Genomic DNA, 20,256 nt, shown 5'->3' on the forward strand with positions numbered 1-20,256 from the left:
CTGCTGCCCATCCCCGTCGCATCGGGTCTCACACGCTCATAGCCCCGCCCCCTCAGTGGCCACGCCCCCCTCCGTGACCACGCGTCCCGTTGCACCACCCCTCCCGGACTACAAATCCCATGATGCCCCGCGGCGCGCCCGCAGCCTCGCCATGGCGTCCGCCGGCGGCCCCGATCCGGACCGGCCGCGGCCCAGGCCCTTCCTCATCGGCGTCAGCGGCGGCACCGCCAGCGGCAAGGTGAGACCCGGGGTCCCCTGCGCTGTGGTGGTGGTGGTGGTGGTGGGGTCCCGCCGCCGGGCCCCGCATGACCCTTCCCCTCCGCTCAGTCCACAGTGTGCGAGAAGATCATGGAGCTGCTGGGGCAGAAGGAGGTGGACCAGCGGCAGCGCAAGGTGCTGATCCTCAGCCAGGACAGCTTCTACAAGGTGCTGACCGCCGAGCAGCAGGCCAAGGCGCTCAAGGGACAGTACAACTTCGACCACCCCGGTGAGGCCGAACCCCCCCCCCCGCCGCCGGTCCCAGCCTGGTGTGAGCTCGGGGCGGGGATGAGCGGTGCTGGGTGGTAAAAGCGCTTCTTGGCCCCGAACCGACCTGTTTGTGTTTCATGTGCGCGTTGTTATCGCTAAATCAGCCCTAGTGCTGCTGCCGACTGCTGTTCCAGTGCAGGGCGCGATGATGGAGAGGATCCCGGTTTGCACAAGCGCTGTCTCCTCATTCCCGGCTCTTAAGAGGCTCTAATAAACCCCAACATCCCCCAAATCCCTTCCTGTGCCCATAAACAGCTGCTCCCCTCGCTCAGGGTAGTGTTACGGATTGCAAACAGGACCATGGTCTGCCCTGGTGCCTGCTGTAGGCTCAGCAGGGTGGGTAATGAGAAGCATGAGAGATGTCTCTGTTTTTCTAAATTACTCTTAGCCAACAGATTAAAAGAGTTGCATACTATACAATTAGCAAGTGGTTTGGTAAAATTACACAATTAGCAGCTTCACTTTGGGGTTCTTAATTTCGCTGCAAGTTGCAGCAAAACTTGCACTATAAACAGCAAGTTCTGTCTTCCTTATCTCTGTAACCAAGTGCAGCAGTTATCACTTGGGTGGGGAGTGTTAGATTGCTGCTGGTAGGAAAGAATAAGCTGTAAATTCCTCTTTTCCTAGTGGAATACTGGGCGGAGTTTTTCCTTCAGGTCTAGAAAACCTGAGCAGAACATTTGATGCAGCAGCATCTATAGTTGTTCCTCTTTAAACCTTCCTCTTGCAGATGCTTTTGATAACGACTTGATGCATACGACCCTGAAAAATATTGTTGAGGGCAAAACAGTTGAGGTGCCAACGTATGACTTTGTGACACATTCGAGGTAGGTGTGAGGGTTGTGAAGGGGTTTTGTTTGTTGGGGGTTGAACCCAGCCATGGTGTGAAGCCCATTCGACAGCCTGTGCTGGGTGTTTCTCCCTGGCAGGCAGGCAGAGACAACAGTGGTCTATCCTGCTGACGTTGTGCTCTTTGAGGGGATCCTGGTTTTCTACAATCAAGACATTCGGGACATGTTTCATCTCCGGCTCTTTGTTGACACAGATTCCGATGTCCGGCTGTCCCGCAGAGGTAATGTCCTCTGTGCTGTCACAGGCAGCAGCAGTCTGCTCATGTGCCTTGTCCATTGTGGTGAGACTGGTGTGTTTTATCTTTCCACCCCAGTTCTGCGAGATATGAAACGTGGGAGGGACCTGGAGCAGATCCTCACCCAGTACACCACGTTTGTCAAGCCTGCCTTTGAGGAGTTCTGCTTACCGGTACTAAAGGCTTCACTCATTTGATTTGTGGGGTTTTTGGGGAGGGGAGAGAAGGAGCAGGGTTGCCTGGGGATGAGCTGCGCTGTAGATGCGGTGGCTTTTGGTGTTTATATTTCACCCATCTCACACTCTTCTCTCTGCCCCATCTATTTAACCATTACAAGTTGCTTGTTTAAGGAGCTGAAATGGTTGGTCCATTCTGCTTGCAAAGCACCATGGAAATCCCAGGAGGCTATTTTAGCACATGGGCCCCTCTGACTGAAACACTCCCACTCTGCATTTATTCTTAAGTCTTGAAGGAAGAAAGAGGAGCTTGATTTCCTACAGGCTCTCTCTTAACAGGGAACACTGGTGAATACCTGGGGCAGACCCTTAGAGCATCCGCTTTCTATGCCATATAATGCGGGGCCTATTTAGGTGCTCACATAATCGAGTTAATTTGTAAAAAACCCTTTGGAGAACAAAATCCTGACTGTGGATTAAGTAAGATGGAAAAGGCAGCTCTTGCTCTTGCTCTGGATCAGAGCAATTCTGGGACTGGAAAAGCACTCATTAGAAATGCTGAGTTTGCCAGCCTGTGAGAGTGGGGAGATCAGGGGCTCTGTGGTGGTGGAGATCAATAAAGTGTCATCAGAGGCAGGAAGAACTGACTTTCACATGCGTGTTGAGTACCTCAGTGCTTGGCAGGGATTTAGCAGCGGCTTATGAAATGCTGATGAGAACCAGCTCTTAGCAAACAGACCTTGGCCTTGAAGCGGGTAAGCAAGTACTCCAGGCTTGAGGTACTGCTGCTACCTGAGGTACTGCAGAGGGACAGTAAGAACAATCCCTGATCTTAAATCCAGTATGACTTCTCAAGTCATTTAGGTGTTTGCCATAACCAAGAGCTTTACCTTGCAGCCCAGAGCATGGAAACCCCTCCATCTTAGCCCCCAGCTTTCTGGTGTTGGGTAGCTTCTTCCTAGAATAAACCTGACTTTTGCCCATTAACAGTCTCTGTTTGTGTTTTACAGACAAAGAAGTATGCAGATGTGATCATCCCCCGAGGAGTTGACAACATGGGTAAAAGGGATTTTGGTTTTCTGTTTGATTTCTCTGGGGAGCCCACCTTTGGGGCTGGGAGGAGAGCTGCCTTGTTTGCAGGCTTCTAAGGAAAGGTGTTTTGCTGTAGGGGAGGGAGCTGCTTAAGCCCCTCTAGGATAACCAGCTGCTGAGGGCTGGAAAAAGCAATGTGCTATCAGATGCAGAGCAGGACACCAGTGTTAAAACTGGTCTTGCAGTTGGTGGTTTCTGTTGAGGTCTGACCTCGCTGCAGAGGGCTGGTACAGTTTCATTTAAGGGCTTGTTAAAACTTGAGTTGAAGAGGGCTGGATGCTCCACATTTTCTAGACAGCTCAGCCAAGAAGGCCTTACATGTGCTGTGTTTCCCATTCCTCTCTGCAGTTGCTATAAACCTCATAGTGCAGCACATTCAAGACATCCTCAACGGAGACATCTGCAAGTGGCAGCGAGGAGCAATGAACGGACACGGTCGGACCTACAAGCGCCCATTCCCGGAGCAAACAGAGAGCAGCAGCGTGCTCACGGCCGGGAAGCGTTCCCACCTGGAATCCAGCAGCCGTCCACACTAACCCCTCAGTGTCTGAAGGATCTGCCAGACCAACGATGAAGACAACTTTGGGAAAAAGGACTTCAACAGAATGGTTGGTGAAGTGCCCTTTAAATCATCCTAGCGGTGGCAGGGATCCTGGTGTGAAACACCTTGCGTAAGGGAGAGGAAGGAGTTGGCATACAGCCCCTCTCCTCTCCGAAACCTCTCCCTTTGGTCCCTGCCATGCCTGGAATCCTGATGTTACTTGATGAACTGGTTGGAGGCAGTGCCACTTGCCTTTTTTGAGTTTTCAAACTGAGATCTGATGCTGAAGTCTCCCCCGAAAATTAAGTGCTGAGGGGGTTAGCAAGAGACCCCATTTCCCTAAGGGTGATCTTCCTTAGAGGAAAATTAGCTACCTGTTTTTCTCGAAAGAAAAAGCAGTCTCTTGGCCAAGACTAGCTCACACCCTGTTAATTTTTAACAAGCAGGTATAGGCCTTCTCTTCTTCACCTTGTTGGTACCTTGGGTTGTGGCATTGCTTTCCTGATGGCCAGCTTCCTTTTTACCCTATATTAGCGTGTGGGGATGGAAAAATTCATCTGCAGAGGAATCTCTCCCCTGAGATAGACGTGAAACAGGGAACTTGCAGTTCATCAAGTGGACAGGCCCAAGTTGGGTGATTCTGGTTCCTGATTTATTCCTTTCTAAGCTCCCAAACTTTGCTACGCTGTTTGATTGTTTTTTGTACCCAAATAGTTGTCTTTACCACAGTTACTGAACGTGTGAGCTCCAACTGGATTGAGTTGCTCATGGAAACAGAGACCTGACCTTGTCAGTATTAGTGTCTGTTAGGGCATTTCTGTACTGCTGGTTGCAGATTCTGCTGGGTGGAATCCGTCAGCTTCTGGAGCTGGGTGGTAAGATCAGCAAGGGGGAAAGCTGTGAATTGCAGGAGCCTCCTTCTGATGGCACAAAGAGCTGCCTGGACACACTTCTACCCTCCAGCAGGGTCAAAGCGCTTGCCTTGCATTCAGTTTAAACTCAAGAATGTCTGGTTTGCTAAACAGAGCAGACAAGAGGCTGGAAGTAAACAGTGACATCCCAGTTTCTGTAGTTTACCCCAGATAAGTGATACTGCAGCACCATGAAGTTTCTGGAATGAAATGAAGTGCAAGCTGGGCCTTTGAAAATGTCCTTGTGATACCCTTCTTGAGTCTGGACTTATGGTGTAATTTTGAGAAGGGATAAGGGGGAGGGAGATTATTAAGGGGAACTTTTTCATATTTGCTAGTTTTCTAAACCCAGGGTCTGGCTGTGTTGGATGTGTTGGATGTATTGGATGTGGGTGTGTGACTTTTTGGCTGATACACAGAAATGACGTTTTATATAAAAGGTATTCGTGCTTCTTGCACTACAGCAGCACAAAGGTACAGAAAGGGACACGTCTGGGGATGCTCTTAGACTCAGCAGTTCCCTTTGCTCTTAAGTCAGAATTGTTACTGTTAGTTCTGTAATGGCTGAAGCTTTGGAGGAAAATAAATAATGAAAAATGCAGTCTGCACTTTCATCCCTTACAGTCTTTTCAACACTGGAAATCAGTAAAGGTTTGTTATCTGCTCGTGATCCCCACAGCTCAGAGGTACACTTCTGTAATGCTGAGGAGAAAGCTCCTTTCCTAACTGCTGCTGGGTGCTGTTTAGCTCAGGGTGCCAGACTTAGAGTATGAGCTACTGCACTGAAGCATTAGCTATCAGGGCTGACTGAAGTAGGAGCAAAACAGTCACTAAAACCTACTCTGAATGGCTGTGGTGTTTGATCATACCTTCCTCTCGGGGCAGAGGGAGCGCGAAGCAGCCTTGAATAGCATTTGTTAGAGCAGTGAGGAATGCTATAAAAAGCACTCTGGTCTGGCTAGGAGTGCTGTTCCTGGTCAGCTCTGGGCTGTACTGCGAGATCCTGCTGCTGCAGACACGTGAGGAAAATGAATGGGATGTGGGGTAGGTACTATAACCCTTGCTGATACCTGTACAGAGCTATTACAAAGTCCTCACTGAGCAATCCCTGTCCTTCACGTGCACATTCTATTCTGAATTCCTCTGCTGGTGCAGGCCAGGGCATGGGCTGAGTTACAGTGGGTTTACCCTGAACCCACGTGTACAAGTTAGAGCAGGTTTCTTGTCAGCATGATCAGTTCTACCTTGAGCTCCTCTTCCTATGAGATTGAGGTGTAACCCTGCAGCCCACTAAATGTGATCCTGCCATTGCTAGTAACAGGCCACAGGCTTCATATGAATGCCACAAGGCCAAAGGATTCTTCTGGTTTTGGCTGACTTCCTGGCCTGCCTGAAGCTTTGTTTTAGCTTGTTTAGCTGTAACAGCAATTTTTGTAATGTCTGTTTGTTTTATTTTTGCTTAGCTTCATAAAAAAATTATGGTTATGCCAAATGATTATAGAGAGATAATAGTAACAAGTCATTATGCAGAATGAACTATTTATAAACTTGGCTTAGTGCTGTAATGTAATGAAATAGGGATGATAGCAGAGCATTGGAAGTGGGGGCAAAGAATGCATTGTTGAGGAATACAGTCATGGGATGATGCTGGAGACTGCAGGGACAACTACTGAAGGTTAAAAACGTGTAAGCTTTAGAGCTGGAAAACCCCAGTTTTTAGGAATAAAAAGAAAACAGAGGGAAGTATCTGACATGTTGGAGAGTAGCAGCCATTTATAGTAACTTGTAGCATGGAATTGCAGACCAAGGTGCTAGGAAACATATAAAATAGCCTGAAGTGCAATGTAGTGCAAGAAGGAAGGAACCATCACCATCCTACTCCCAGGATAGGAAGAAGAAACCCTTGTAGCATGCCCTTCCCTGCAAAGGAGCTGGGATGCTGTTGACTGAAGTCAGCAACCCTGAGGAGCAGTGGAAGGGTGAATGTAACACAGGTAGAATCTGGGAATTGTGTTCATAACAACTCTATTACTGTTGAGACCTTTCTGTAACTGTTCTTTTATTTTCTTTTCCTGTAATAATTAGAGCTGACCTACTGTCAATTATTTGATCAGTCTGTTAAGATTTCAGTTACACTAACAATAAATTCTTGGCTTTGCATAAAATGTGTTTCTTTTTGCCTGTAATGAGATGGTAATTGTCACTGTTTTCGGATCAGGATGTTCCAGCTGTCCTTCCAGCGCAAGTCCTTCAGTTCAGTAACAGACAGGGAGGGCTCCCCATAGGTCACAGGGCTGAATGTGCAATAGACAAAGTAAACTGAAGAGAACCAGGCTACGATCAATGCAGTGAACATGCTCTTGAGCAGCACAGATCTGGCATGAGAGAGGGAGGGGAAAAAAGCAGTTACACCAAGACTGGTCAAATACTTCATCCAAAAGGAAGACTTATATATGGCCTCTCTTCATTAAACACACTATAGCCACTGCTGGAAAAAACACTGCTTTCCTTGCAGCAGCTTGCCAAGGTGCCAACGTGGGAGAAGAGAACAGTGTCTCTTCTCTTGTCTACCTATCTATTAAAACCAAATACCTGCAGAGATGATCACTGATGTGCTGTAATACGATGGGAATCAGGAGAATCTGGAATGTGAGGGCAGGCAGATAGTGGTACAGGAACAGTGTTTTCTCCATCCCAAAGAAGGGCAAGTAATTCACAGCCCAGCCTCCAAGACAGATCCCTCCAGCTGATACCCAGAGCTGCCATGCATCTGCAGGAGAGAGAAGATAGATATCTCAAAGCACAGTCCCTGGAACCATAAAGTCTCTAAGAGGTTGCCTATTGTCATGGTTTAGTTTTTTCCTAGCACTCGCTATAGTTTGTGCTAATACAACCTTTAACTTAACCACACTCAACTGAGGGAAGTGATTATGTTCTGTCACACAAGGTTCTAAGTACCCATCAGGACAGATTAAAGCCCATATGGAGCAGCTTCACAGCATGACAACAAAATATAGTGCCAGAAAGATCAGCATTAAACTGCCTGGCCATGCAGAGGAGATGGTACCTCAGTAGGAACAAACACATCTAGAATAAACCCCTCCCCACACAGCCAGTATCTGCCTCTTTTAAATCATCATTAAAGGGCTCAGTAGAATCCAAAGCAAAGGCCTGGATGTTTCTTACACCCAGGGAATTACTCAAATGCTGTAATACCTACTATATTGTCTTATGAGGTGATGGTCATCATATGATAACCATAATCAGCCCTCTTCAAGGGCTACACTAGCTGTTTGTGTATTCCTAATACAAATATCAGGCTTGGGGGCAGGAAAGAGTGCTAGGATAGCCAAGCACATAGTTGTAAATGACTATGGGAGCCATTAGAGTGTAGCAGAGCAAGGAACAACCCTCCTTCCCTGCCCAATCTTGACACACACATATACAATGGAATCAGACCTTCAGGAATGTCATAGATCTTTCTCCTGCGTCGTATCAGGTACCACAGGGACAGACACGTGTAGATCAGAGCAGCAACGTTAGCTGAAGCCCAGGTGACAACATTCCCAAGGAGGTGGATCTGGGCCTGAAGGATAGAAGCCAGAAGTAGGAACATGCTGCAGTTCTTTTAACTAAGTTTAAATATTACCTACATCTACTTGCTAAATTATATGATGTCAGGATGTGCCTGGCTAGGAACCTGATCTTTCCTGGAACAAAGCTGGTTGATTGATAAACTTCACTGCTTTAAGACTCTTTTGTAATGTAAGGCATTTAAAAGATGCTATTGGAAATGAACTCATCTCCTAAATGGAATCAATAATGGAAACTATTAAACTGCAGTTTTCCTTTACCAAAACCAAGAAGACATGATTTAATTAAAAGCAACTACTGTCAAAGCTGTATCTCATGCCAAAAACAACCCCAACCCTCAGGGAAAATATATTCTTAATACAGGACAAGTTAATCCTGGCACAACTCCTTGGCTGGAACTGCAGCCCTGCTCCCACTCACACTCCCAGAGCTCACACCTGAACCCAAGGCTGATTTCTTCACCTGGCTCTTATTTACTCATTTACTTCTACCTCTCATACTTACACTCGAAGTTGGGTGGAGCCAGTAGGCAATATTTGTGTCCATCGTGATCCAGTCGAGAGCAGAGGAGCTGTACTTATGTTCTGTGTCTTCATTTTTTAATGTCAGTATTTTCCACTAGGAAAAAAAGCAAACAGAAGGCTTTCAGAATTGGAACAATGAGTGGGATAGCAGGCATGAGTAAACAGCTCCAGATGTAAGATGTTAAGTTCCTAATCTGGGAGTGGGATTTTGCATATCTCATACTTGATACTGATCAATACAGAAGGTTTATTTTGTTTTTATATAATGCACTTCCTCAGTGAACTTCTACAGTGTTAGTAAGGGGCACCAACACAACTGGCTGTATATACAGGACATTACAGTTCAGTTTCAGACAGCTTCTGGGTACCCAACTGCCTTTTCTCCCCCTTCTTTTTTTACACAATCACTTGGGTATTCATTACTGAATAGCATAAATCTCTAATGCCCTTCTAAGTGCATTCTGAAATACTTTTTTCCAGTGAGGAAGCCAAACTACTCTATCAGCAAGGAATAAACAATGAATCCTCAGGCTCAGAGCCTGCAGAAATGCTCAGGTTCCTGCCCTGCAGCAGAAGGGATGAAGGGAATAACAAGGCACTCACCTGCAATTCTGTGAACTTTGCCATGAAGCTGAGGTTTTTACTTATGTCCATCTGTGTGGGAGAGTGGAGTTCCACCTCCCTCTCTTTTTGCTCTAGGCCTGGAGGAAAACAGCATAGCTCAGAAATAACCACTAACAGACAGAAAGCTAGAAAGGGGAGCGAGCACATAGGATATACCCCTGGCTCCTCACACTCCAGGGAGCCTGTCTCCAATACACAGTCCAACTGCAGGAGCCCCCTAAGGGGATCCTGACACCACGATGGAGCCAGAGCTTGCTGAAAACACATACACACGATACCACCTTCCCATCAACATGAAGCAACCCTCACTCACAGAGATCTGCTTCAAGAACATGGCTCAGACGTACTTTTCCCATATCTGTGCTCTTCCACATTCCACACCATGCTCTGGTGGTAGCCTTTGGACAGCTTCTCGCCAACCACCTCCAGCTGCCGGTATCCCCACTCAGGTAAAGATGCTCCACTGAGCTGAAAGTGAAAGAAGACCATAAATTTAGAGCCCTGCCCATGTGAACTTGAGGATGGAAGTTCCCAGGCCCACTCTTAGCAGTGGATGGACAGCAAGGGACTGCTAGAAAGTATGTGAAGAGACACCATGTGATATTGTCTTAACAAGTGCCACAGCCATAAAGTCAGTGGTTCTGGAAAACTCTGTGAAGAGATCCTTAACTATTCCAGCTGCTGGCACATACTACACACAGACTCAGCATCAGTTCCTGAGGCATTATCTAAGCCCCAGTTGTGTACACTGGTCACAACCTCCTGAGAAAGTTGCTTCGGCTCTGCATGCTGGGCATTTTGGAGCAGAGAGATGAGTAGTTTATAAGATTACAAGAACTGCACAGAGCAGGCAAACAAACATAAATCCACTTGCCTTTAGCACTGCAGAAGTGTTCACATGAACAAACCTCACTTCTGACAGAATTGTCTTCCACACATCTGTGTCAGACTCCCGATTTACAATTTCCTGCAACAGAAAGATGTCTTTGGATTGTCATGTTGTCTCAGCTGTTTCTGCTGCAACATGATGAGCTCCTCCCTTCCCTTTGACCACTCACCACTCTCCAGAGGTTCTGTGCTGGCATGGAGATGTTATAATCAATATAGCAGGAAACTTCTTGGGAGTGGGGGCTAAGAGGGGCAGCAACATCATGCCTAGAGGACAAGCAAAGCAAGATCCTCCAACACCATTTCCCAAATTCATACAGAAAGCAAACTCATAAAGGTATTGAATTGGCTCAGACCAGATTCAGTAATAAAGCAAAAAGTAACACATCTATTTATACAGATTGCACTGTTTTCTCTGAAGGAGAACCCTCCCCACTACCAAGAGCTGCCAGGAACAGGCTCAGAGGAAGCCAATACAGATGCTTGCTATGCCAGGCTGAAGAACAAGCACTGATTGTGACAAACAGAGATGCTGTTCACTGAGGTTTCCAATAATGAACAAATTAGGTTTGGAAGGGACTTAACAAAAACCCAAGTTCAGAACCCAACCCCCTTCCTAATCTGATATTCAAGTATAGGCAGACGCCCTTCAGGAAGCAGTCAGGAGGCAAATTCATACTGCAGTCTTTACAAAACAGGCAAGAAGCCATGGCAATCAGCCACAGCACACCGGATCCTCCACCACATCTTCCTCACTTCCAGAGCACATCCTTCACACAGGAGTATTCCATCAAAGTGAGTGGAGCTGACTTTGGGTTAACAGTCACACAAAATACTAAGTATCTGCACCTGCTTGGAGTGGAGGCAGTGAAGGGGCAGGGATGAAGACTTGCCAAGGGGCCTACGTATTTAGGAGTCTGCAGAACTACCATGAAATGTGAACATGGCTGAAACCACCACTAGTCCCGCTGAAGGCTGCTAGTAGAGCAGACCAGAAACAGCTAGCAGCCACTGAACAGTTTGTGGTTGGTATCAAATCCCACTGCCAAAAATAAACAAGCATACAGCATCCTTTTTCTGGGCTACAGGGATGGCTTATGCAGCTAACCATGAGGGCCCTCCTAGCCCCACCCTTTTAAGAATCCATGAATAACAGTTTTTATACATACGTAACGCATATATATATAATGCATATATAATGCATATATAATCCATGAATAAAAGGCAGTTTATATATACCTGAATGCAAGGTCACTGTGCTTCAAGCCCTGAACAGTTACTCTGAGAGACAAGCAGCAGAATGAGCCAGCAGACCCAGCAGAGGGTGAGGGAAGGACTTACGTGTTGAGGTACCGCGTTGTGATGCCGTGGACCAGCTGCACGATGTGTCCGTGCCTGACAGGACGCGGTGGGTTACTCACCACCAGCTGCTGCCTGGTGGAGTGACACCCAAGAGGAAGTGGTTACATTCTTCCTTAGATATAAGGCAACCTTTAGGTCAAGAAGCTGCAGGCAGGGACAGACGTTGAGGCAGTAAGATGAGAATTTAAAGCAATCTGCAGATAGATGGAACCAAAGCTCATCAAGGCAAAGGTGAGTTAAGGGCAGAATGACTCAGGATCAGTAATGAGATACTAACACCCCAGCCATTAGGTCAGTGGTCTGAATCAGGGTCAGTCAGAAGCAAGCTCAGTTTATTTCCAGCAAGCAGCTGTTTGGTGGCTTTTGTGCAATGAATAAGTGCTTCAGTGAGGTCTGACAGGTTTGTACTATAACTAATGTCACTTTTGGCAGAACTGCAAGAGAGATCAATGGCTATCTCTACCATGCAGACCAAACTCTCTTCTTGCTTCTGGAGAGGGATAAGGCATCCTTTGGCAAGGGGTAAAGCTAACTACTGGCTGTATTTTATTGTATTCTATTCTACAGAAAGACTTCACATTCTCTAGGGCTCATAAGAGTCTTGAGTTTGAAGAATTTTAAGATGATACTGAGTTTCTGTGGTTCTGGTAGAGGAGTCCCTGCTTGAAAGGTTTGCACTGTGCACAAACTTTCCCAATGTGGGTATGATTTATAATAGCTCACAGTCCTTCTGGTAGGACTCTTTATACAGTTTCCAAAGCAACACAAGAAACCATCAAAAGCAACTTTTTAATCAGTATGAAATGATATCACACAAGGGCTTTTACTGGCAGAGTTCTGCTCTTCACTGACAGTTGCAATGGCAAAACACTTCAGCACAAACCAGACCTCTCAGGCACAGGCACCCACTTGGAATCCCTCCTGACATGGCAAGATTCTACAGCTCATCCCACACTTTTAAATACAAAGAAACACTCATTCTGCAAAAGTGATTTCTACCCTCTTCTGAGACTCATTCAAGTCTGATAAAACTCATCAAGGCACTCTAATGTCTGGCTCACACACATCAAAAGGCAGAACCTTCCTTTCATGCGAAGCACCTGAAGAGTTCCCACTGGTCTTGTGAGTCTTTAAAGTTCCCCTTGTGCACAGCACAGCCCATGTTCTGGCAGGAGCAGTTCAGACAGAATTTCAGAGTCCTTGATAATGCTTTTAGCATATTGAGGAGGAGTGTGCAAAGAGCCTCCCTTACCAACTCTGCAGCTGAAATCACTCACTTGGGATCACACATGGCCTCATAGAATAGTTATGTCCAATCCAAGCTAGGACAGGTTTTGGAAGCAAAGCGAAGCTATGCTTACAGCAGCATGGCATTTAAATCTCTTGCATACTCACATTCCAGGATCTTTGACGATCCACCAGTTGTTCACATCCTTGAAGGGATAGCAGGTCACCTGCTGTTGATGGGAACTACCTCGGCCATTCTCATACCTGTATAGAAGGTTAAAAAACCCCACAGATGTGTTATGGAACATTTCTGTGCTCAAGAGAGTCACAGCAACACAAATCAGCACTAGATCACTGGCTCCACTCCTACAGAGCACAGAGAATGTCTGCATCTGCAGTGTGCTCTGAAGGATTAATGAAGAGATTGCCAGGACCCAAACTGAGATAGTTGGACTGGCAGGTGAAAAACCAGAGGGTACTTTGACCCTGATACAGACCCAACCAGATTCCTCACCTGATGGGATAGGTATTTGTGTGAGAATGGAGCCAACACTGCATGGGCTTGCCCAACACATTCCGCAGAGTAACCTGAGAGCCGTAGGCCACCTCTAAGGGCTGACCCTGAGTGATTCGAGCCAGCCCACCCTGAGAAACAGAATGACAGGGTAAGTGGAAAGAAGAAACAACGCAGAGGCTGTTTGAAATCTATTGAGAGTCATGTGTCACGTGTCATTATCTTAGCACAATGCTTTCTCATTTACCTGTACCTATAAAAATCAAATCTTGCAGCATCATATTCAGCAGATAGTAAATACACCCAGGCCTCAAAGACCACAGGGAATATCCCTAAAACCATGCTGTTCTAAAAGACAGGCTAAGCACTCTTCTACAGAAAATCATACTATCACCCTGTAGTACACATCATCACTCAAGAGTTCAGTAATGTATCTACCCCTATAGAGTTTTCTGTAGGAGAGGACAAATCTTCAGCAGAAGAGTTAATACACTGTTTGTTGTTCACCTTGAAAAAGCTTTTAATCTGTAATTAGGATTTCAATCATGATTGCTTCATCTTAAAGCAGTACTACAGCAGCAAAGTAGTTAAATGGAACAAATATACAGGACCAAAGGAACAAGATTGCATACCTTTCTTCTAATAGTGAACGTAAGACATTTCCCCCTCTTCTCCCCTAATAAATCAGTTTTATGGCCACATTTTCTTTACCTCCAAGCTGGCTTGGAAAGCACTTGTCATAATCTGGTCATGAGGCCCAGAGCGATACAGCAAAGTCAAGTGAACATAGAAGAAGGACACATACATTGCCACTGGGATGATGATGAGGGCCAGTCCCCTAGCTAGAAAATGGCACATCAAGGAAACCTAGAACAACACAGAGAACTCACTGGTTTCATGCTTCAGATATGAAAAATATTAAAATACCAGTGCACTTGGCTTGTTTAAGTTCCCCCAACCACCCTCATTCAGCTGTAACTTCATGGACAGCTTGACAACTTCCACCAAGGCTGGAGCTAGCAGGAGGTATGTGAAACAGTATAGCTGCTAAGCCACAGATCACCAAGACATGGGTAAGAGCAGAAAAGCCAGTCACACACATGTTTTTCTTAACCTTAACTCCATCTTCCCCAGCAACTGAGCTGAGAAACTGTTCTATGACAAGAGGGTTTGAAGAGGAATGTAAGGACAAAACCCAGCTACAGACAGCACTGTCATCTGTGGGTTTGTAAGGCTCCTGGACTGAAAAGTTACATGTAATATATTCTGCATGTTGCACTACCTACATTTGACAAGTTCTGGTCTCCTATCACGTGCCAGAAGTGGAGTCCTGCAGTGGTCAAGAGCAGTATATAGGTAAACAGGCCCATATATTTCACTCTGACAAGAAAGTGCATAAAAAAAGAACACGGTTAATAATTACCTAATACAAGACATAAGCATTCAAACCTTATTTTGAACAAGATGCATTAAAGTCCAAGGACTTAGGTCCATGACGAGTTTCACACAACATAAATAAGCCTCAAGGCTTTGACAGTAGAAGCTATAATTTGTTTGTCAATTACATTAAATAACCACAGTGACAGAGAACCTTCTTCATGACAAGGTGGCAAATCACAAAGCACAGAGCCCCTAAATCCAGACTTACAGAAGCTTGAGGCAACTAGGAGGGAGGGGTGAAATGCAGATGCTGATTTATAGCACAAAGCCATCTCTGAGAAGTGTGTTTTGTTCTTACGAGGACAGCACCCTCTAATGCCTGGTATTGCCCCCTGTGAATTGATGAATTGACATCCTTGCTATAGAAACAAGCTAACTCATTGAAAAGTCATGGAGATGTCTGCCCAGAATAGCACCAAGAATCAGTCTTCAAAATCCAAAGGCCCACTGACACCTCAGATGGCAGGCAGGACAGCCAGCTTTCTAAAACAAAGTAATATGTCATCACTTACCCAACAGCACAAGAACAAGCTACTCCAGTCAACAGGAGCCAAAACCACCAGCTTCCAGAGAAGGAACTTAAATAAAAAGACAAAGGCAAGGATGTGATTGAGACCTGGGCACCTTATTAGCATCCTTAGAATTCAGGCAATTTAACTTGAAAAAAACCTTGCAGGACTCCACTATTCTTTATTCTACTCCTTATTTTCATTCTGAACCTCCCATGCCACCAACTCTCAGCCCTGACCTACAGAGTGCTCTTAAATGTATTTCTCTGTATCCTGGAAAGCAAAACTGAATGCTACGTGCCTTCTGATACTACAGGTAACAGAGACGTACTACATCACCTGCTGGGCTCAGTTTAAAGATAATTTTACTTTACTAAAGATTACGTTATCCTTTGCAAGGATCAGAGAACATGTGAAGTTACAAGAAGAGAGACAAGGATCTCTATATTCAGTGCCTGTAAACAGAAACAAAGGAGCATTCAGTGACCTGTTATCATCAGTGTTTCTGTGCACAAAAGGAAACCTATATAAAAAGTCTGTGTGGTCAAAGGAGTGCTCACAAGGGAGGTTTTTTTAATTGCAAAATGCAAAAGACAACCTTGCTACTACTTAAAACAATCCTTGACATTGCTCAGAAGAGAAAACTTCTGGGGCAGCCATATGAGAGGTCAAAGCATAGGATTCTATGGAGAGATGAAGTGAGTTGCAGAATGGTGAAGCGACTTACAGAAAAACCCACACAGTCTGTATGAAAAAAAGATCACAAGAATATCCAAAAGGATGGGAGACAATCCAGCTTTACCTGTGCTTTTTCAAATTGTAGAACTTCAGGTAGGACAAAACTGCAAGTAGGATAAAAAAAATCAAAACTGATTCCAGGAGCATGAACCTTGACTGAGTGATCAAAGAGTTCTCTGTTGGAAAAGAGAAATATACACAAAATTAGAGAAATTTATCTATAGGCAAGTGATACCTCAGACAATCACACCATAACCAACAGAAGGATCTGTTCCTTTAAGGACAGATAATTCATTTGCAATTTTACTGGCTGTAATAGGGAGTTGTTGGGTTTAAAGGGACAAAAACCTCCGAGCAGGAGCAAAGTACATGGCCATAACTGTCTCCAAGGACAAAGAGGTGAGCAAGTCATAAAGCCTGGCAGGAGGCAAATAAAGGTGCTGTGCTTGCCTACAAAGGCAAAGAAAATCAATGCTGGGAAATCCAGAGAGGTGTTTCTCAAAGCAAAGAGAGTTCAGGCAGTGACCCCGGCAGGCAACGTGCATGATGACAGATCTTCACTAAAGGGAGCTGCAAGGAGCTGCTTTGTGCAAGATTCCCTGAGCCAGAATCAGAGCAGCCAAGAGGTAGGAGAAGTTTCTCTTATCAGACTGTTAAAGGGCTGTTGAGAGGCTCTTTCCCTTTCAGGCAGCTGCCAGCAGACCCTCAAGAGAAAAAAAAGGCAACCAAGTTACAGAACAATGTCAAACCATGGTGCTACGGACACAGACCGGTTTGCTGCAATCTGGTGATGAAGAAATTTGATGAGCTCTGACCCTAAGTAGCGTCATCCTGCAGTTAAAAACCAGTATGTTATAACTCATCCTGCAAACCTCTGAGGAAGAGAGTACAAGTCTCCTTGGACGCAATAAATGTTTTTTTGTGAGGCTGTGCCCATTTTGCTTAATAATGAACTTGTATAAAGCATCAGCCTTGAACAGCAGCCTGCTGCAAAGCTGTAAAGACAGAGGGGACTAGAAAGGCTCAGCAGAGACTGACACAGGCCAGGGCTGAAAGTGGGCTCTGATGTGCTGTTAGCATTCTGTGGGGAGATGCTACTCCAGCATTCCCCATTCACAGGGGGAAAAGGGACACTTTTCTCCTGTATGAAGAATGGGGCCCAAGGGAATAATCTTACCTAAGAGAATCAGAAGAGCAGCTCCGAGCGCAGCACAGTGGGAGAACTGCAGTTCTACCAAAATCTGGTATGCTAAAGGCACGCAGAGAGCACCAGCTAGTGCTGGCAGGAGCCGCAAGGACCAAACAGGAACGTTCATGCTGTATTCTGAAGTAGGAGACAACAGTGATGCACAGATTTGGAAACTCAATTGCAGAGAAGACAGATCAGTTCAGAACTCATTATGACTGCAGCAAGTTGTTGAATCTAACTCCTACTCTTACTAATTTATTGTACTGCTTAAACTGTTTTAACTGATTTAAAAAATCTGTGCTATGGAATCATAGTACCTTAAACTTCTGTTAGAGACCTGCAGAAGTCGTACTTAAGAGGAGAAGTGAAGGTGTCAGATAAAGCATTATTTCCACTAGTCAAAAGGAATCTGTCAGCTGCTGAAATACTGCTTATTTTCTCAGAAGAATGAGACAGTTAAAATCAGCTCTTACCAGCTCCAATCCTGTTCCATAAGAAGTTGCCATCAAATCCTCCTAAGTAACCTGCAACATAAGCAACAATTCAGAACTTCCAGCCTCAAAACAAGTACAAAAACCGGTGCTAAATTGGGAACCATTTCCCATACACACAGCTTTTCCATGCATGAAAGCCCTCTTTCCCCAAAGGGTCCTCTTTTGTACTGTCATGCCTGCACTAGTGCTTGATAATGTGCAGAGGCACAAAGAATATAAATTGGGAACAGCAGATTGTCAGTGACAATGTTAAATGTATATTTAATCTCTCCTTCCCATATAGACACTTCCATGTTGTGCATATCTCAGCTACAAAAAGGAACTCAGAAAATCTGCTTGTTGCCTGCTATTTCTAGTCACTAGCAGTTCTCATTTACCTTTCTCTTTATCCAAAGCATTGGGTAACAATGAGGTAATGGATACACAGCTCCATCACCTCCCCACAACTCGTGCAACAGCCCCCTAATGATACTAAATAAGGGAAATCCTAATTCTTTCTACACCAGAATCTCTCATCTGCCTTGTGCTTTTCCCCACTAATAGGATCTGACAACTCATTTCTAATGAGCACTTCTCTCTTTCACAGCAAGAGGCCGCAGCCACTTCTCAATTTCAGGAGAGCCCTACCTCCCAAAGCTAGCAGCATATGGCCAAAAGGTGGGCCACTGTCATCCACAAAGAAGATCCTCTTCATGTAGAGTGAAACGAACTGGCCATAATAAACTTCATCAAAACTGCAACACAAGAGGCAGAAATAAATCAAATCTAACTGGAAGTATCCCGGAGGCTACAGGGATACTAAGAAAACACTGATCTCTTGGCAGGAAGCTAAGAGCAGCAGCTTCGCCCCTTTACCTTCCCCTCAGGAGTTTCCATGAGGGAAACACGATCGCTGTATTTACAGAGGCTGATATCAGGCAAGCTCTGCTCTTCCGTTCCTGTGTTCTTACTCACAAATGTTTAAAAAACAAAAGTCTGTGCCATTCAAGTAGGAAATAAACTATTCTACTCACACTACAGCCCGTGGGTAGGAAAGCCCCCAGAGTCGGCTTATTAATCCCATCAGAGTCAACACCATGACGTTCATATTTATCTCCACAGTAACCACAACCGGCTCCTTCAGAAATCCCAACATCCTGTCAAAGGTCTGTCCAAGCCTCCAGGAGCAAAGAGAGAAGAGCAGCAGTCACCTTTTTGCTCAAAGCTTGCTGAAGATCATACAACAGAGAGCATTCACCACTACTTTCTGCTTCTAGCAACTCATGGTAGCTGTTCTTCCCAAGTCCTCTCGCTTTCCATGTTTATGTGTTTTCTGCTGTATCTAAAGGAGTCACTGTAAAAATGAAGTTTTTATCTGCCCTACATGTGTATCATGCTTCTACATGTGTTATGTTGTGTGTTGTAAATGCTAAGCTAGAAACTTTGCTTATTCTTACACTGGTTCTTAAGAAACAGAAGAGCTTAATTCAAGCCTCTATTCCGTTTTGCGCAAAGCAAACCTCCCAGCCCAAATTCTGATGTTACTGATAGGCAAACCACATGCTCGGGCACCAGGCTGCTCAGGTAGCTTTAAAAACAAGCAAAAAAGGTATTTCCTTGCAAACTTGGTGTATTTCTGGAGCTGGTGAGGCAAGGGCAGAACCCACAAACATCCTCTGTATCAAAAAGCCGCTCCCGGAGCGCAGGGGTAGGTGCTCTAGCGCAGCCTAGGGGGGAGCACTGCAGAAAGCAGGACCGAACTCTGCTCCTGCTTGGCAGAACTGCTAAAAGCTAGGTCAGAAAACAGGGAATCAGTGTTTTATCTCCTCACCTCAATACAACTGAAAATTACCAGAATAAATCCATCTGCATGGCTTTGATCAGAGGAGAAAAAAGCAAGTTGCCGGCACATCACCACCATCAAGCACGGTGCCACTGTCCTTCTTTCTCACTACCTGGTATGAGACACAAGTGCTGTGTGGAACAGACTTTTTAAGAAGCCCCTCGCAAAGCTGTGCCCTCCACTGGCACCGGGGACAGCACAGCACTGTGGACAGCACAGCACCGCCCCATCTGCAGCACCCAGGACAAGGGCAGGCCACTCATCGCCGGTGCTCCACCATCGCCTCGCAGGACCCCAAGGACCCCCTGATGGAGAGGACTCTGCTTCTCCCTGCAGGAGCGCAGCACAACCTCCCCCCAGACCTCACACGCCTCCTCAAGAACCACAAACCCTCTGCCAGGCTTTGCATCCCCTTCATGAGCCTTACGAGGCGGTGATAGGACCACTAACCCCCCCCAGGCTTTGTGTCCCCTTCTGGGCTCTATGTGGGGGGGGCTGGGCAGGACCACTTCACACCCAAACCTCATCCTTGGGTGAGCAGGACCCGCCAGCCACCCTGCATCCAGCCCTGTACCCCCCTCCATGGCGTTTTGGGGCGGCTCAGGACCACTACCCCCCCAGGCCTCTCACCCTCCCCTCACGAAGCACCCCCCGGGGGTTGTACCCCGCCTTGAGCCTCAGGCTGGGGGGCAGCAGCGCCACTAACCTCGCCATGAGCCTCACGGAGGTGCGGGGAGCCCCCCGCGCCCCGGCGGAGCCAGCGGCACCGGGACCCCGGCCCTGAGGTAACGGCAGCCCCCCCCAAGCCCTCCCTCCCGCCGCCGGAAGTGGCGTCAGACGCACGTAGCGCCGTGAAGGCGGGAAAGGGAGGAGCATCCATCGTTGCTATGGCGACGGTGGTGTGTGAGAACCGCGGCCTGCTCCGCTCCCATGAAGTAAAATAAATAGAAATAAAATACACACACGCACAAGTCATTCAGGAAAAGAACCAGACCA

At 46.2% G+C, this 20,256-nt stretch overlaps 2 protein-coding genes across 4 annotated transcripts; one reads left to right on the forward strand and one right to left on the reverse strand.

Annotated features, from left to right (window-relative positions):
* Positions 1 to 130: 130 nt before the first annotated feature.
* Positions 131 to 6,500, forward strand: UCK1 (uridine-cytidine kinase 1). Its single transcript, XM_030506969.1, has 7 exons — positions 131 to 238; positions 328 to 487; positions 1,259 to 1,355; positions 1,458 to 1,600; positions 1,694 to 1,788; positions 2,802 to 2,850; positions 3,232 to 6,500. Exons 1-7 carry the CDS (start codon positions 152 to 154, stop codon positions 3,417 to 3,419), a joined length of 819 nt encoding a protein of 272 aa, XP_030362829.1. The 5' UTR covers positions 131 to 151; the 3' UTR covers positions 3,420 to 6,500.
* POMT1 (protein O-mannosyltransferase 1) lies at positions 6,375 to 20,089 on the reverse strand. 3 transcript variants are annotated; one of them, XM_030506967.1, is made up of 21 exons: positions 19,967 to 20,089; positions 19,249 to 19,372; positions 18,452 to 18,595; positions 18,066 to 18,172; positions 17,418 to 17,468; positions 16,933 to 17,079; positions 15,820 to 15,931; positions 15,021 to 15,086; positions 14,355 to 14,448; positions 13,780 to 13,935; positions 13,069 to 13,199; positions 12,723 to 12,818; positions 11,307 to 11,399; positions 10,136 to 10,232; positions 9,952 to 10,044; positions 9,425 to 9,545; positions 9,057 to 9,154; positions 8,434 to 8,547; positions 7,795 to 7,921; positions 6,928 to 7,105; positions 6,375 to 6,710 (listed from the first exon to the last, which is right to left on the reverse strand). In XM_030506967.1, the coding sequence occupies exons 3-21, from the start codon at positions 18,571 to 18,573 to the stop codon at positions 6,536 to 6,538; spliced, it is 2,178 nt and encodes a 725-aa protein (XP_030362827.1). In that variant the 5' UTR covers positions 18,574 to 18,595; positions 19,249 to 19,372; positions 19,967 to 20,089; the 3' UTR covers positions 6,375 to 6,535. The 3 variants fall into 3 exon arrangements, with proteins under 3 accessions (XP_030362827.1, XP_030362828.1, XP_030362826.1); XM_030506968.1 differs by having other exon boundaries at positions 18,452 to 18,759; positions 19,967 to 20,049; XM_030506966.1 differs by lacking the exon at positions 19,249 to 19,372 and having other exon boundaries at positions 19,967 to 20,054.
* Positions 20,090 to 20,256: the final 167 nt, after the last annotated feature.

This window comes from Strigops habroptila, chromosome 15 (genome assembly GCF_004027225.2).
Source record: "Strigops habroptila isolate Jane chromosome 15, bStrHab1.2.pri, whole genome shotgun sequence".
Lineage (NCBI taxonomy): Eukaryota > Metazoa > Chordata > Aves > Psittaciformes > Psittacidae > Strigops > Strigops habroptila.